The 14,193-nt window shown below is 44.1% G+C and overlaps 1 protein-coding gene across 1 annotated transcript in view; it reads left to right on the top strand.

The window, feature by feature from the left end:
* Positions 1-14,193, top strand: part of COL6A6 (collagen type VI alpha 6 chain) — a 339,806-nt gene that overhangs the window by 142,035 nt on the left and 183,578 nt on the right. Inside the window, 2 exon segments of the mRNA XM_029589350.1 lie at positions 12,390-12,557; positions 12,560-12,976. Coding sequence (XP_029445210.1) covers positions 12,390-12,557; positions 12,560-12,976 — 585 coding nt within the window.

Below are 14,193 nucleotides of genomic sequence, written 5' to 3'. Positions count from 1 at the left end.
GTAAAAATCCTCCAAAATTCTGCAGTGAAGACATTGTTCGCAGTGCAACTTTGCTGCCTTGAGCGCCCGTGCACTACAGGCGTGCGTTCATCCATCTTTGCCGGCGGAGCCCGCTGGAAGCCGCTTTCGACGCCTGCTGCCCCCGGGAGGCAGGGGAGCCGCGGTGCGCGCCTCCGGAGGAGGGCAGAGAGGACTAAGAAAAAGTTAGTTAACTTTTGTTACACTTCTGAGGTAAAAATATCACTTATATTATGGGGTAGATTTTAAAAGGTTGCGCGCGGGAGTACATGTACACGCGCTACCCGGTGTGCACACGTGTATACCCGATTTTATAACTTGCGTGCGCAAATTATAAAATTGGGGCTCAGCGTGCACAAGGGGGTGCACAATTGTGTCCCTTGCGTGCGCCGAGCCGTGCTGCCTCCCCCTGTTCCCTCCCATTCCCCCAACCTAAGCTTCCTTGGATACTTGGCCTAATACTATGGTATTAGGACTACTGTAATGAATCTTGGGCATGGGCATAACCCTCAGAGCCACTCAAACAACAACAACCTTACCTATGAAAGTTAATACTATAAAAATTACACCTAAAATAGTAATAAACCCACTATTAGGAAAATAGAACAGTCCAAGCTGTTATAGATCTCTACATAGAAACTACACACTAATGGAATAATTCACTTCAGTCACACATGTAAAACACAGATAGATCCTCAAAATACAGAATAAAGATACCATACAGTATAAATAGAATGTACAGACAAAAACTGAACTGGAAACCGCAACAAGCCAAATTCTGTATGCTCTGCAACAATGTAAAAAACAGAAATATTACCATTCCTCATAAAACAAAATTAGTAAAACCATACAAAAACAAAGAATAATTCAAAACAATTAATGAATAGAATAACATTCAAGAGTTAAAAGCTCATATAAAAACCTTCCAAACATCAACAAATTATTTCAAAACAGAAACATCAAATAACACCCAACAATTAAAATAAGTATTTTAAAAAATTCACTGTTATCCATACCTTTGAACTTTTGATTTCCAGATGCCCTAAAATTGTCATGGATTAGCAAGCAGAGAGTAACTAGGGTAGTTGTGCACACACATGAACACATGATCTCTCTCACTTTCCTACACACAAGCACACATGCTTTCTCTCATTCTCTCATACACATGCTCTCTCTCATGCACACACATGCTCCGTCTCACTCTCCCACACACAAGCACACATGCTCTCACTCACTTTCTCCTTGACTTAGCAGGCAGCAGCAGTCTCCTTCAGCCCCCGTGGCCAAGGGAACGACTTCCGGCCATGGGGCACTGGATTTCTGGCAGGGTGCGTTCCTCATCCTTCTCAGCAGCGTGGCCCCCGCCAAAATCGATGGCTTGGTAAGCACGGCTTTAGTAAGTGGAAAGGTAGTAAGGCCCCGCCAGAATTGGCAGCATTGGCAGTGGGGCCGTGCTTCTTTTCTGTTTACTAAGGCCGTCGATTTTGACGGGACCGCGCTGCTTTCTCTTTTGATGAGGACCTGCCGGCTGCACTGTTGTCCTTGGCACAAGGCAGCGGTAGCGACACATTTTGATAGCAGCTACTGTGGCCGTGGCCATATTGGCCATAGGCATGTTACGCCTCTGTTATCAGCTTTCAATAAACAAAACAAAACATCAAAATCAATTTGTCGGTGGGTTTATTCTCAGGTGCGCCAAGGTAGCCTCCAAAGCATATTCAAGAATTCCTACAGAGAGTAATTTTCAAAGTAATTTCCATAATTAAAACACTGCTTTATCTGTGGAAATGGGCTCTTATAAAATTGTCTGCCTGATATGCGAGTAAAGGTAAGTATACAGGGCTCCTGGATATACACTTTTACCCGCTGTAGGGAGCGGAGTTCCTTGGGGGAGGGCAATGGAGTGGTTTGAACTTATGTGCATGCTGTTCAGTCTTCAAAAGTATGCAGTTAGATTTTCTGGGATAATTTTCAAAGCAAAAAAGTACGTCTCTACTTTCACTTTGAAAATCAATGTTTAGTTTGTGGGTAAAAAATAACCCACAAACCTTGCACCAAATGTGGGCTAAATGATCCCCTTAACATGAGAACATAAGAATTTCCATGCTGGGTCATATCAGGGTCCATCGAGCCCAGCGTCCTGTCTCCGTCAGTGGCCAATCTAGGTCTCAAGTACCTGACACATCCCATAAAATAAATCTAATTCTTGTTACTCCAGAGATGGCATTAGCTTTCTTTAGTCTACTTGGCTAAACCTCATTTTGGGAATTTATTTCCAAAAATGTTTACTTTCTGTACAAAAAAAATTAGGACTCCTTAGTCTGACTTCCAAATTAAAGAGAATGCTTCCAAATGTGGACAACTTGAAATATTTTTTACATTCAATTACAGATCATGTTCTAAGTAATCTGTGGCTTATGAACTAATAGGTCTAGCGATACTGCCTGTATTAAACACGCATGAACGTGGGTATTAGCTAATGTCCGTGTACGAAGTGTGTTAACTCATGCATTTTTCAAGCCTGTTAGCATTACTATTGTTCCCTGATGGTGGTATTGCTAATGTGCATGCGAATTCTACTATATATTATAATGGGCCGGAAAATATCTCACCTCCTGCAGATTAATCCAGGCCCCTTAAGTCAGAAAAGTTAACTACACCTCAGGAAATGTAGTTAGTTTCCTCGTCAGTGGCCTACATTAATGTGTGCTACTGGATCCGAACAGAAATTAACAATCGGAGCCTCTCTCCCCACAACGGAAATCAGGTCCCCGGGGTACATATCCTTACTGCAACTCCCCCACCAATATGAGTTGATTTTCTGGGTCTCCCACCCCTCCCTAACCAACACAAATACTATCCTCCAGGATCTCCCAAATTCACCCCCCCCCCCCACCCAACCTGCAACAAAATATAGACTTCCAGGGCTCCCGCTCCCTGCCAATGGGCCTCTGAAACACCCACCTCTCAACTTCAATTCACTTACATAAAAAAAAGTCCCCCAAATCTTTGCCAGGCAGAGGAAGCCTTTTCCTTCCTGCTGTTATTGGCGCCAAATCTAAAATGGCACTGCTGATGCTCTGACCCGCATGTATTTTGGTGAACAAGCCAGAGTGTTGGTGGCATCATTTAGGATTTGTTGCCACTGCCATCAGAAGGGAAACTGACTTCTTCCTGCCGGTAAAGATTCAGAAAATCTATCTGCAAGTGAGTGGATGTCTAGGCGTGGGTGGGGTATTTCAGAGGCTGAGGAAACCTGCATTTGGATCTGGGGAGAGGTTCCCTGCATCAAGTCAGATAATAATAAATAACTGGTCCTTTCACTTTGAGCCAGTTAGCATGGAGGAACCTTATATAGAGAGTGTGGCAGTGTTACCACCATGGCCATGTTCTTTAATGTGCTCATGGTAATGCAGTCTTGTACATACAGTATGTACATAAGACTTGCCATGCTGGGTCAGACCAAAGGTCCATCAAGCCCAGTATCCTGTTTCCAACAGAGGCCAAGCCAGGTCACAAGTACCTGGCAGGATCCCAAGAGGTAGACAGATTCCAAGCTGCTTATCCCGAGAATAAGCAGTTGATTTCTGCAACTCTACCTTAATAATGGTTAATGGACTTTTCCTCCAGGAACTTGTCCAAACTTTTTTTAAATGCAGCTCCGTGAATAGCTTTCACCACATCCTCTGACAATGAATTCCAGAGCTTAATTATGCCTTGAGTAAAAAAATTTTGTCTTCTTAGTTTTAAATGTATCACCTGGTAACTTGATCATGTGTCCCCTAGTCTTTGTACTCTTTGAAAAATTAAACAACTGATTAACATTTACTCACTGCACTCTGCTGATTATTTTATAGACCTCTATTGTTGCAGGCGTGGAACCTTGGACCGAGGTGGAGTTGGCACAACCTGCAGGAAGGAGCCCTGACGTTTTCTACTGTCGGTTGGCAGAGCTTGCTGTGACAGAGGCCCAGCTGGAGCTTCACCTATACCAGCCCTCATTCCCCTTAGGTTGAGCACTTGGGTAGTGGGGCTGGCAGGTCTTAGGCAGGGACCGCTGCTGACGAGCTCGATGCCCGTGGAAATGGTCAAGCCACAATCCAGGTTCCGAGCAGGCTGGGTTCAGTCATAGTCAGAGGCAGGCTGTGGTCAAGGCAGGCAGCATACAAATGTGGTCAGTAGTCAGGCAATAGTCGGTGGCAGGCGGATTTCAAGCATCGTCAAGTGTCAGGTGGTGGTGGTCAGTGGCAAGTAGAGATGAAACATAGTCAAGTGTCAAACAAACCAAACTCAGAACCAGACAGCCATCAGAGAGAAGGTGGGACAGATAGGCAGACAGGAAGGCGAGGAATGGCACAGGTGGGTTGGAAGACCCAGAGGACACTGAAGAACTGAAGATTGACCATAAGACCAAAGTCCTGATGATGAACTGGAGACTGACCACAGGATGAAGATGAATACCAGAAACTGGCAGTGAAGACCAGGGACTGCTGAGACAAAGACCGGGAACACAGGAACAAGGACCAGAAACACGCTGAAGCAACTTGCTCTACTCACAATAAAGGACCTATTGCCGAGGTGTGGGCTGCAGGAAGAAAGGCCCTTTTATGGGCCGAATACAGTGATGTCATCTGTGGGTGCCGCAGGGGATTTCCTGCCGAGGACCCTTTAAGTTTGAAGAAGGCGCGCGTAGAACCTAGAAGCAGCATCAGGGTGAGTTGGCAACGTCCTGCCGCAGGTAGCGTCAGCCTTGCTTGAGTGTGGCATCCTGCCACATCGCAGTCTGGGGAGTCTGTAATGTCGTTGGGCTGGAGGTCAGAGTGACGGTTCATGGGGTCGACCTGCAAACCGCTGAACGCAACACTCTTTCATTTCTCCTCTCAGCCAGCTCTTCTCCAAGCTGAAGAGTCCTAACTTCTTTAGCATTTCGTCATAGGGGAATTGTTCCATCCCCTTTATCATTTTGGTTATCTTTTATAATTCTTCTTTATCTTTTTTGAGATATGGTGACCAGAACTGCATGCATTACTCAAGATAAGATTGCACCATGGAGTGATACAGAGGCATTATGATAGTCTCAGTTTTATTCTCCATTCCTTTCCTAGTAATCCCTAGAATTCTATTTGCTTTCTTGGCTGCTGCGCACTCTGAGCAGAAGATTTCAACGTATTATCAATGATGATACCTAGATCCTTTTCCTTAATGGTGACTCCTAATGTGGAACCTTGCATTGTGTAGCTATAATTAGGGTTACTGTACTCTAAGTGCATCAGTATACACTTGTCCACATTAAATTTAATTTACTATTTGCACGTCCAGTCTCCCAGTTTTGTAAGGTCCTCTTGCAATTCCTCACAATCCTCATGTGATTTTATTTCTTTATAAGAATTTGATATTCGCCTTTACCAAGCTGGTCTTAAGGTGGATTACAATCAAATGTATAATTAAATTCTTGTTACATTTGTGTCTTAATTTACAATAAGAAGTGGGAAACATGAAGGGGACATACTATGTTGGGGGATTAGATGTGCAAGGATGATTGGAGTAATCATCTAAAGAGTAGTATAAGGGATGTTAGTAATATGGGTCTATTAGATGGCCTAGAGAGCCAGGGTGTTACGAGCGCGGAGGCGCGGTCGCTTCTGATGGGAGATGGGAGCCCTTGGATCGCCACGCCACTCAGGGAGGAGCCCTGAGAGCACAGCAAGAGGTGAGCTGATGCAAGCACGGGCAGACAAGGAGAAGAACAAAGCTAGAACGAAGATAAGAAGACTGAAGATCTGATCTGTATGCCTCAGGAAGACCAGCAATGCAATGATGGTCAATGAACAGTCCTCCGACCGTTCCAAGCCCTTTTGGACCTGCCACTGGGTAACGGCAATAGGCGGCAGGCCGGATAGTGGACGAGGGCAGACGGAGTCGTTGGAACATGGAAGACTTTGGACAAAGACTCAGGCGAGGACACTTGGATGAAGACGTAGGATCAAGGCACTGTAGAAGAAGACGTCAGGATCAAAGTCTGGGTTGAGACTGCAACGCAGTGCGCCCTACACAACCCACCCGCGGGGCTGGTCGCGGACCACGCTGGGCTCGAAGCAGGCTCCAGACGAGGTGTGGAGTAGATGAGACTGGAACATGGCGAAGATCCTGAAGAGGCCTGCACCGGGGCGCGCCCTACACAGCCGTCTGTGGCTAGTCGCAGATACGCTGAAGCGGAGCAGGTTCAAACAGAGTCTTAGACATGGACAGATGCAAATGCAAGGGGCTTCGAAGACAGGGAGAGGATTCAAGCTCAGGATACAAGATACAGGATTCTCAGACAACTCAGGATTCAAGAGACAGGAGTCAAGCAGAAGTCTTCTGGAGGCTTGCACTGCAGAGGAGAAGATGGCCTTGTACCATGAAGTGCCCTACACGGCCCGCCCGAGGGCTGGTCACGGACCACAACAATGGCATGCCGGGAAAGTGGACATCAAGGAACCAAGGAACTGAAGGCAGAGGCGAAGACAAAGGCATCAGGAACATAGAGACATCTGGAGGTACGGACGAAGGAGCTCTGACGAGGGACGAGACCAGGACATCAGGAACATCAAGACAGAAGAGCTTCAGGACACTGGGAACATCGAGACGACAAAGGACCAGGACATCGAGGACATCAGGAATATGAAGACGGAGCCGTCAAAACAGGAGAAGACCACGGAGGACCTGGTCCGAAGAAGAGGACACAGACAACTGTGAGACTCAATCCAAAGGCCCTGGCTGAAGGCAGGCGGGGCCCTTTTATAAGTCTGAAGCAGGAAACTGTCATTAGGTGGGGCCCGGGGCATATCCGGCCGCCGGCCCTTTGCGCGCTGGCGCCTAGGAACAGACAGGAAGCAGAACAGCACCATGGAGAGCGGCGACCCCGCTACACAGGAACAAATGGAGCAGGGAGGCTTTGGGAGCAGCCTCCAGGCCGCAGGATCAGATCAGAGCGGCAGCAGCCTCCCATTGCCGCTCAGGAGGGACTTCGGCGGCAGCTTCTCACGCAAGAGGAGCTGGCTGGTGCGGCCTTCAGGCCGCATGAAGATGGTGGCGGCAGTGCTCCAGCCGTGGTGCTCCAGCCGCGAAGAAGGTGAAGGCGAGGCAGGCACTAGCAGGAACAGCTTCCCTGCCATGTAAGGACCCCTGCAGCGACTCCAGCCGCGAAGACAAAAGCAGAAGCGGCAGCGGCGGCCACAGCCACAAAGGACGACTCCCGGCGGGCTCGGCAGCAGCGGCAGCAGTCCGGGCCACACAGGCGTGGCAGCAGGCGGCCTTCTGCCCGCTTAGGTGATCGGCAGCACAGCGATCCAGGCCATGACTACCACAAGATGGCTTCAGTGCTGGCGGCCACCAGGCCGCATTGGAAGGCAGCAAAGCAAGGGGTAAGTGGGTGGAGAGGCCTGCCCGTGGGATGGGCTCCAGGGGCAGGAATCGTAACACAGGGTAATGGAAGATCCCATTGGAAAGAGGCAGGAACTTAATCCAGAGAAAGCAGAGTCAATAAGAGGAAGTCAGGCAGGGTTAATGATCTGAATATCATTAGTTTGCTACATCCACCCGTGTTAAAAGTAGCAGGTAATGTCAAGACTATACTAAGTGATTTAACTATACTTATCGATTAGCACAGGCATTGGAACACCATGTATTTGACATATAGACATGAAGCTGTTGCTGCAGAAAAGAATAGGAAATTAAAACTGTATCCTATGTTTGGGATGCAGTTAGTCAGTGCTTTTTTTCCCGAAAAAAAAAAAAAAAAGTGCCGATACTCACATGCAGTCCCTTCAAGAGAGTGGGATGGGAAGAGGCAACCACTCGGGGCCCTGCCCCCCTGCAACTGGCTGCAAAGCCAATGGAATGACAGTATGTTAAACCTGATCCTAGAACACCAATACACCTCCAATTAAAAAAATAGAACAAGCTGGACTGTTACACAGAAACTTCACACTAGCAAATTACTTCATCTTGATCACATAGGCAGAACAAAGATAGGTCCTCACCAAATACAGAATAAGTGACCACAAATTATAAATAGAAATATATAGACAACGACTGAACTGGAAATCCCAAGAAGGCAGACTCTGCATGCAGCGCAACACTGCAGAAATAGAAACAGAAATGCATTTCCTTCTGTACCATACAAAATACAAAGATAGCAGAGATGCTGCACATTTTCATTCCCAAAGCTGACATATTCAATAACTAAACCAAATGAAAAGAGTTTGTTTTCTACTTTTGTTGTCTGGACATTTTGGGTCCTAACATAACACAGCACTCACAACAATAGGGGCTCAGCAGCTCCTACATAAGACTTCCACCTCCATGTCAAATGGACAATGATTTAAGGCTCAGTAACCCCAAATAAGACTTCATTCACACTCACACACACACACACACACACACACACACACACACACACAAGAACGATGACAGGGCTCGGGGGCCTAACCTAACATTCCCCTCCCTACTCACACTATTTTGCCCTCTCCCGCCATTGTCCTATCTATCTCTCATCTCTCTCCTCCCAGCAGGCAGGCTGAAACCTCATCTCTTTCCCCAGGAACCCAGCATCAGTCCTCTTCTCTCCCTCCCTTCCCTGCCCAGGCAGTCCCTTTTCTATGCAGAAGAGAGCACTTGGGGGAGAAGAGGCAGCATTAGATGCTTGCTTATTTTTTTGAGTGACCACAGGGCAATTCAGGCAGGTAGAAGAAAAGTAACCAGTACACAGTACTCGCGCATATTCTGCTATTTCAAGCAAAATTCTGTAATGTGCACATCCCAGTTTATTGTTCTGACAAGGTTTTTTTTGTTGATTGTTACTTTGTGAATGTGCTTTGTAACAGCCCGTATAAGAAAGCCAGCACTCTGCAGAGAGATGCTTAAGCTACACCAGTTTTCAGAGGACTTACATGCACATGTTTGCCTTGAAAATTGTCCTGCTAAAACTACCTGCACACAATTAAACCTGCTAATTTATGCACTGGAAATTTGCATTCATACATTTGAAAATCCAAAAGTATGGAAGTTAAGTCCAACTCCCTCCCCAACACAGCCTCTGCTCAGTCCGGGTAAACTTTCAGAGGTCAATATTCAAAGCCATTTAGATGGATAATTTATTTATTTATTGAATTCCACAATTTCTATTCCACTGCTCCCTCAATCTGAGGAGCCGTAACAAAACCTTACACAACACAAAACATAAACATGCCAAGTTTTCCATCTAACTCTAGGTTATCCAAGTTATCCAACTCCAAGTTATCTATTTATGTGCTCAGTTTTTTTTGCCTTGTTCATGTATGAAATTCATAAATAAAAATAAAAAAAAAGTTTAGTTTTGAATATTGACCTCGTTGGTTATACTTTGCACGTGTGAGCTTGCTCACATATCTGGTTTTTTGCAGTTTTATAACAAACCATTTCCACAAGTAAAGCACTATTTTACCTGACAAAATGCCTTTGAAATGACTCTCAACCCAAATCTGGACTTGGTGTCGGTCAGTCATCCGCAGTACCAGGGCCGAGCCTTTAGAACTGACCTGTTATATAAGCAGACTGGCAGAGATGTACTATACTTATTTAGACTAAAAACAGACTGAGCACTTGAGCAGTAATAACCTACATAACTGAAATTCCCTTTAAATATTTGGTGCCCTAACATCACATCTGATGGCAACAAAAGTCCTTAATTTAACCCCACTTACAACCAGCTACTTTAAACCACCTCAGTCATTGCTTTCTCTCTGAACTCAAAGCCTCTTATTTGGGTTTTTTTTTGTGTGTCCTGTCTGCTTGTCTTGAGTAGATTTTAAACTCCGTGGGGTAGCAGTTTATAATCTATATTCAAGGGGTAATTTTTTAACATCATATGTAAGTTAGCCAACAAATAAGCAGATAGGTTAGACGCACAAGTCTACTTTGAAAATGATCCCACCAGATCTGCTCTGCACACTCTTACATCTGCTAAAATACTTGCAGAATTATTTTTTTTTTTAATTTTACACACATAGGTAACTCCCTTTTCAGTGGGTGTCTTGAATACAGGGGGTACACTGTTCTGGGGCCACAATTCCTTTTTTCTTACTCTCTTTCTCTTCGCATAGCCCAAAGGCCCCAGGTGCTGGTGTTCATTCTGGCGTGGAGGAGGGGCCAAGGCTATCAAGGGGGATAACTTACAGTCTCTCAATCTCTTTCTCACTCAGGTGCACTCACATTTAGGATGTCTTTCCTTTAGGGGCACCTCTTAATTTCAAAGAAAAACTGGTGGGAAGTTCCAACAAAACACTTACTGCAATTAAAACAGTCTTTGATCCAATTAGCAATCGAGATCTTCAATCAATGTTACCAAAATCTACTCCAAAAGGTTCTGAGGTTCTCAGAACTGCCAGCCTGAGCCAGCGTCTTTTTAGGAGGCAAGCATTAGGAAACTAATCTGGCCTTCCAGAAGGGGGAAAGTGGGCTCCTAGTATAGGCTGGGATCTCCTGATTTTTTTTCTCAGATCCTACTCTTGGACCTCTGGGTTAGAAAGACCCAAGGATTGCCCAAATCCAAAATCTTTCCTGCTTCTTATGGGCAGGAACTGGTGGCAAAAACTCCTCCCAAAACAACAGGAAAAAAAACTCTCTTCTCCAAAAACACTCTTCTCTGCTGGTAATCCTCCCTGGTATTTTACACGGTTCTTTTTCCTGGCCTCCTCCAGGCAAGATGAAAAAAATGGCCCCAGAATCAAGACCAGGATCCGAATCAGCAAAAACTCTTCTAAAAAAATAAATAAATAAATTCCCCCAAAATATTCTCCACTCCCTAGAGACCAGGGCTGGTGCGAGAGGCTTAGGCACCTTCTGCCTTTTGCTGCCCCCACCCCTTGGTCGCAGCCCAAATTCCTATCTCTCGCGAGCTGTGGTGGCAAAGAGGAGTGGAGATTGACCCAGTCTCGGAATGCCCCTGACATGCTCTGACTTCACTCCTTTTTTTGTACATTGGGTTGCTTGTGCACATGCTTATACGATTTGCTCATGCTTGGCCCAGATACACGTCTATATGAACCTTTTAACAAGAGCAACTCGTTTAAAATTGGCCCCTTAAAGCTCACATATGTGTGTAAAGCCTATGAACAATTCAAAAGAACATATTGTAGCAATTTTCAAAAGCCCACTTACTCTCGTAAAGAGCATTAAGGCATGTAAAACCCAGTTTAAAGCATGTAAATCCTTCTGAAATTTACCCCCAACGGGTTCAAGCTAGGGACAATTTGGATAGTGGAGACCTAGAGGGTCCCTATACATACTTTTGGAAATCCCAAAAGTATTTGCACAAGTCCAAGCCCCTCCCCAACTCCACCCCAAGGAATGCCTGACATATGTGCGTAAGTTTACCACCTTATTGGGCAGGCAGTTTTTTGTAAAAGGCAATTTCTGCATGTAACACCCACCCAGTTTTACCAGCAGGCGTACCTTTGAAAATCACTCTCTTTGTCTCTGTGTAGTGCTATGTCCATCTCGTATGTATGATACAAATGACGATAATAATAATAATACTAAAAGTGTGAACCTAAAAAGAAACATTCAAAAGGCAGGTAACTTTGCATCAACATTCTAGCTGTAATGCTGGTGAATACACTGACCCCTTTATATTAGTGACGATTTATCATTGTATTGATGTAAAATTTAAAAAAAAAGTCTACAAAACAGATTTTTAATTTGGGACTACTGGGGACCAACGTGGTATAGACCTCTATGGCACCACACACCTATTCTTAATTTTTCACAGCCTTGTCCTTTCATTTGATTTTTAGTAAAAAGGGCTCTGCTTTCAAAAGGGTTTCACAATTCTTTTGGCCTGGCCAAAACTATTTGAAAATAATTTGAAAGGAGTTACCAGTTTCATAACAAAAGCAAAATAGGCCAAAAATAGGCATTTCACTTTTGTGAAAAGATTTGTGGAAAATATCTACTTTGGATATTTCTTTATGTCTATAGGCATTACTGGAAAAATTCTGCTGGAAAACCAGGAAAAAAAATCCAACATTTTCACAACTTTTAACAAACATCCCTACACAAAGTGTAAAAAAACCCAAAAAACAAAACCTACAAATTTTGCCAATTGGCACATTTTTCTACAATAATGCCTATATTTTGCAAATTCACAAATTTTACTGAATAGTCATGAAAATGTTTGAAAAATGGAAAATCCACTTTTTTGTAGAGCTTAAAAAAATCAGAGCTAAAGGATCTTTAACTTTAGATTTGAGTTTATCAGGCTTTCCTGGCATTGATGTGCAGAACAGAATCTTGATGACTTTGGAATTGCTGAAGGATGGGGCTTGTAACACACCTTCTCTCTCTTTTAGATTGCGGGAAGGCCACCCTGGCTGACATCGTCTTTCTAGTGGACAGCTCGACAAGCATCAGGGAGGAAGACTTTCAGCAAGTGAAGGATTTCCTTTACACTCTGGTTGCAAGTCTAGACATTAGGAACGATGGGGTCCGAGTTGGACTGGCACAGTTCTCTACTGAGATTTTCCAGAGTTTCTTCTCAATCAGTACTCTTCAAAGAATGAAATTCTAGAAAAAATACAAACTTTGGCTTACAAAACAGGTGGAACTTATGCAGGTCAAGCCTTAGATTTTATTAGGACAAACTACTTTACAGAGTCAGCTGGTAGCAGAGCGAAAGAAAATGTACCTCAGGTGGTTATATTCATCACAGATGGCAAGTCCAATGATGAAGTTAGAGAGCCAGCCCGAGAACTGAAAGCCAGAGGAATCTCTATCTACGTGATCGGAATCAATATTGATGATGTCAGTGAGCTTCATGAAATTGCAAGCAAACCTGTAGAAAAATTTGTGTTCAACATTGAAACTTTTGACATGCTGCAGGATGAATCCAGCAAGTTTCTGCAAACTGTATGCTTTTCAGTGGAGACTCAAGTTCAAGGTAAAATATTTGGGTTTTTATAACCCTTCTTGACATCTAATTATATAATTAGGAGACTAGCGAGCAACTTCAACTGGCATCAGGAACCTCAGAATTTGGTTACAATTCCATTAAAATGACTCATGCCATATAATAGCCTCCTTTTCCTTACAAAGTCTGTGTGCTGAGCCTGTCCATAGCTTGGATCACTGAGTTCACTTCTCATGTCCATCAGAACCAGTGGTTTGTCTAGGTGTGCCTCTCAGCAAATAGGTTCAGGCCCTGAGAGACAGGGAGGATGTCGATCTTTGCAAGGTGACCCTAACAGAATGGTGCTAAAGGTTTCAGCCAGGTCTAGATTCAGGATTTTATCTGGAGATCCTAATTTGTTAGTAAGACCAATTGTATGTTCTACCAATAGAATTAATATGGCTTGCAAAACTATTAAAAACCCAACCCAAAGTGCTCACCCTGCACTGCTGCATGCAAGATCTAGCTATATTTTGTTACAGTAAAGCTGGATGCATATTGACATGCATTAAACAGGGACAGAAGCAAAGAAAGTGGGAATCGCCATTAAACATGATATGAAGTGTTTATTAGACCACATTTGAAGTACCAAGTTCCATTTTGGACATCCATCTTCTAAAAGGTTATTCAAGAATTACAAAAGACACAAAGGAGGGCACTATCGTGCTGAACGATAGTTTAAACTGGGGCTGCCTACATTCGAAAAAATATATTTAAGAGGTGATCTAGTTACATTATACCAATATATCAAAGGGATCTTGCACACTTTTTAAAGACAGCTCAATCTGAATAAGGGATCGTCCTCTAAGATTAAGAGGTGAAAGATTTCACCACCTTCAAGGGAAGGGATATTTTACTCATGGAGCAGTAAAATTATGAAATTTTTTCAGTGGAAGTTGGCATGACTTGGACACTACTACTTGCCATTCCTGTAAAGTTGCTTGGCATACAGAACACTGTACAGATATGCATAAGTCCCTACTCTGTGGGGTTACGATTTAGTCAAGACAGACAGAAAAATAAGAAATTTCATGAAATGTCTTTATTAGAGAAAACATGGTTAATATCAGCAAACCTCTGTCAGGGAAAGCTAGGGTTTAAGGTCAGTTCAAAGGTAAATTGGACATGTTTAGAAAAAAAACAAGGGTGAGTGTGATGATATTGCTACCTGTGAGGGAAAAGGGCATATCTAGTAATTAAGTAGCTGA

The sequence above is a fragment of the Rhinatrema bivittatum genome, chromosome 2, assembly GCF_901001135.1.
Source record: "Rhinatrema bivittatum chromosome 2, aRhiBiv1.1, whole genome shotgun sequence".
In the NCBI taxonomy this organism is placed as follows: Eukaryota; Metazoa; Chordata; class Amphibia; order Gymnophiona; family Rhinatrematidae; genus Rhinatrema; species Rhinatrema bivittatum.
This window is presented reverse-complemented; position numbering and strand designations above follow the sequence as displayed.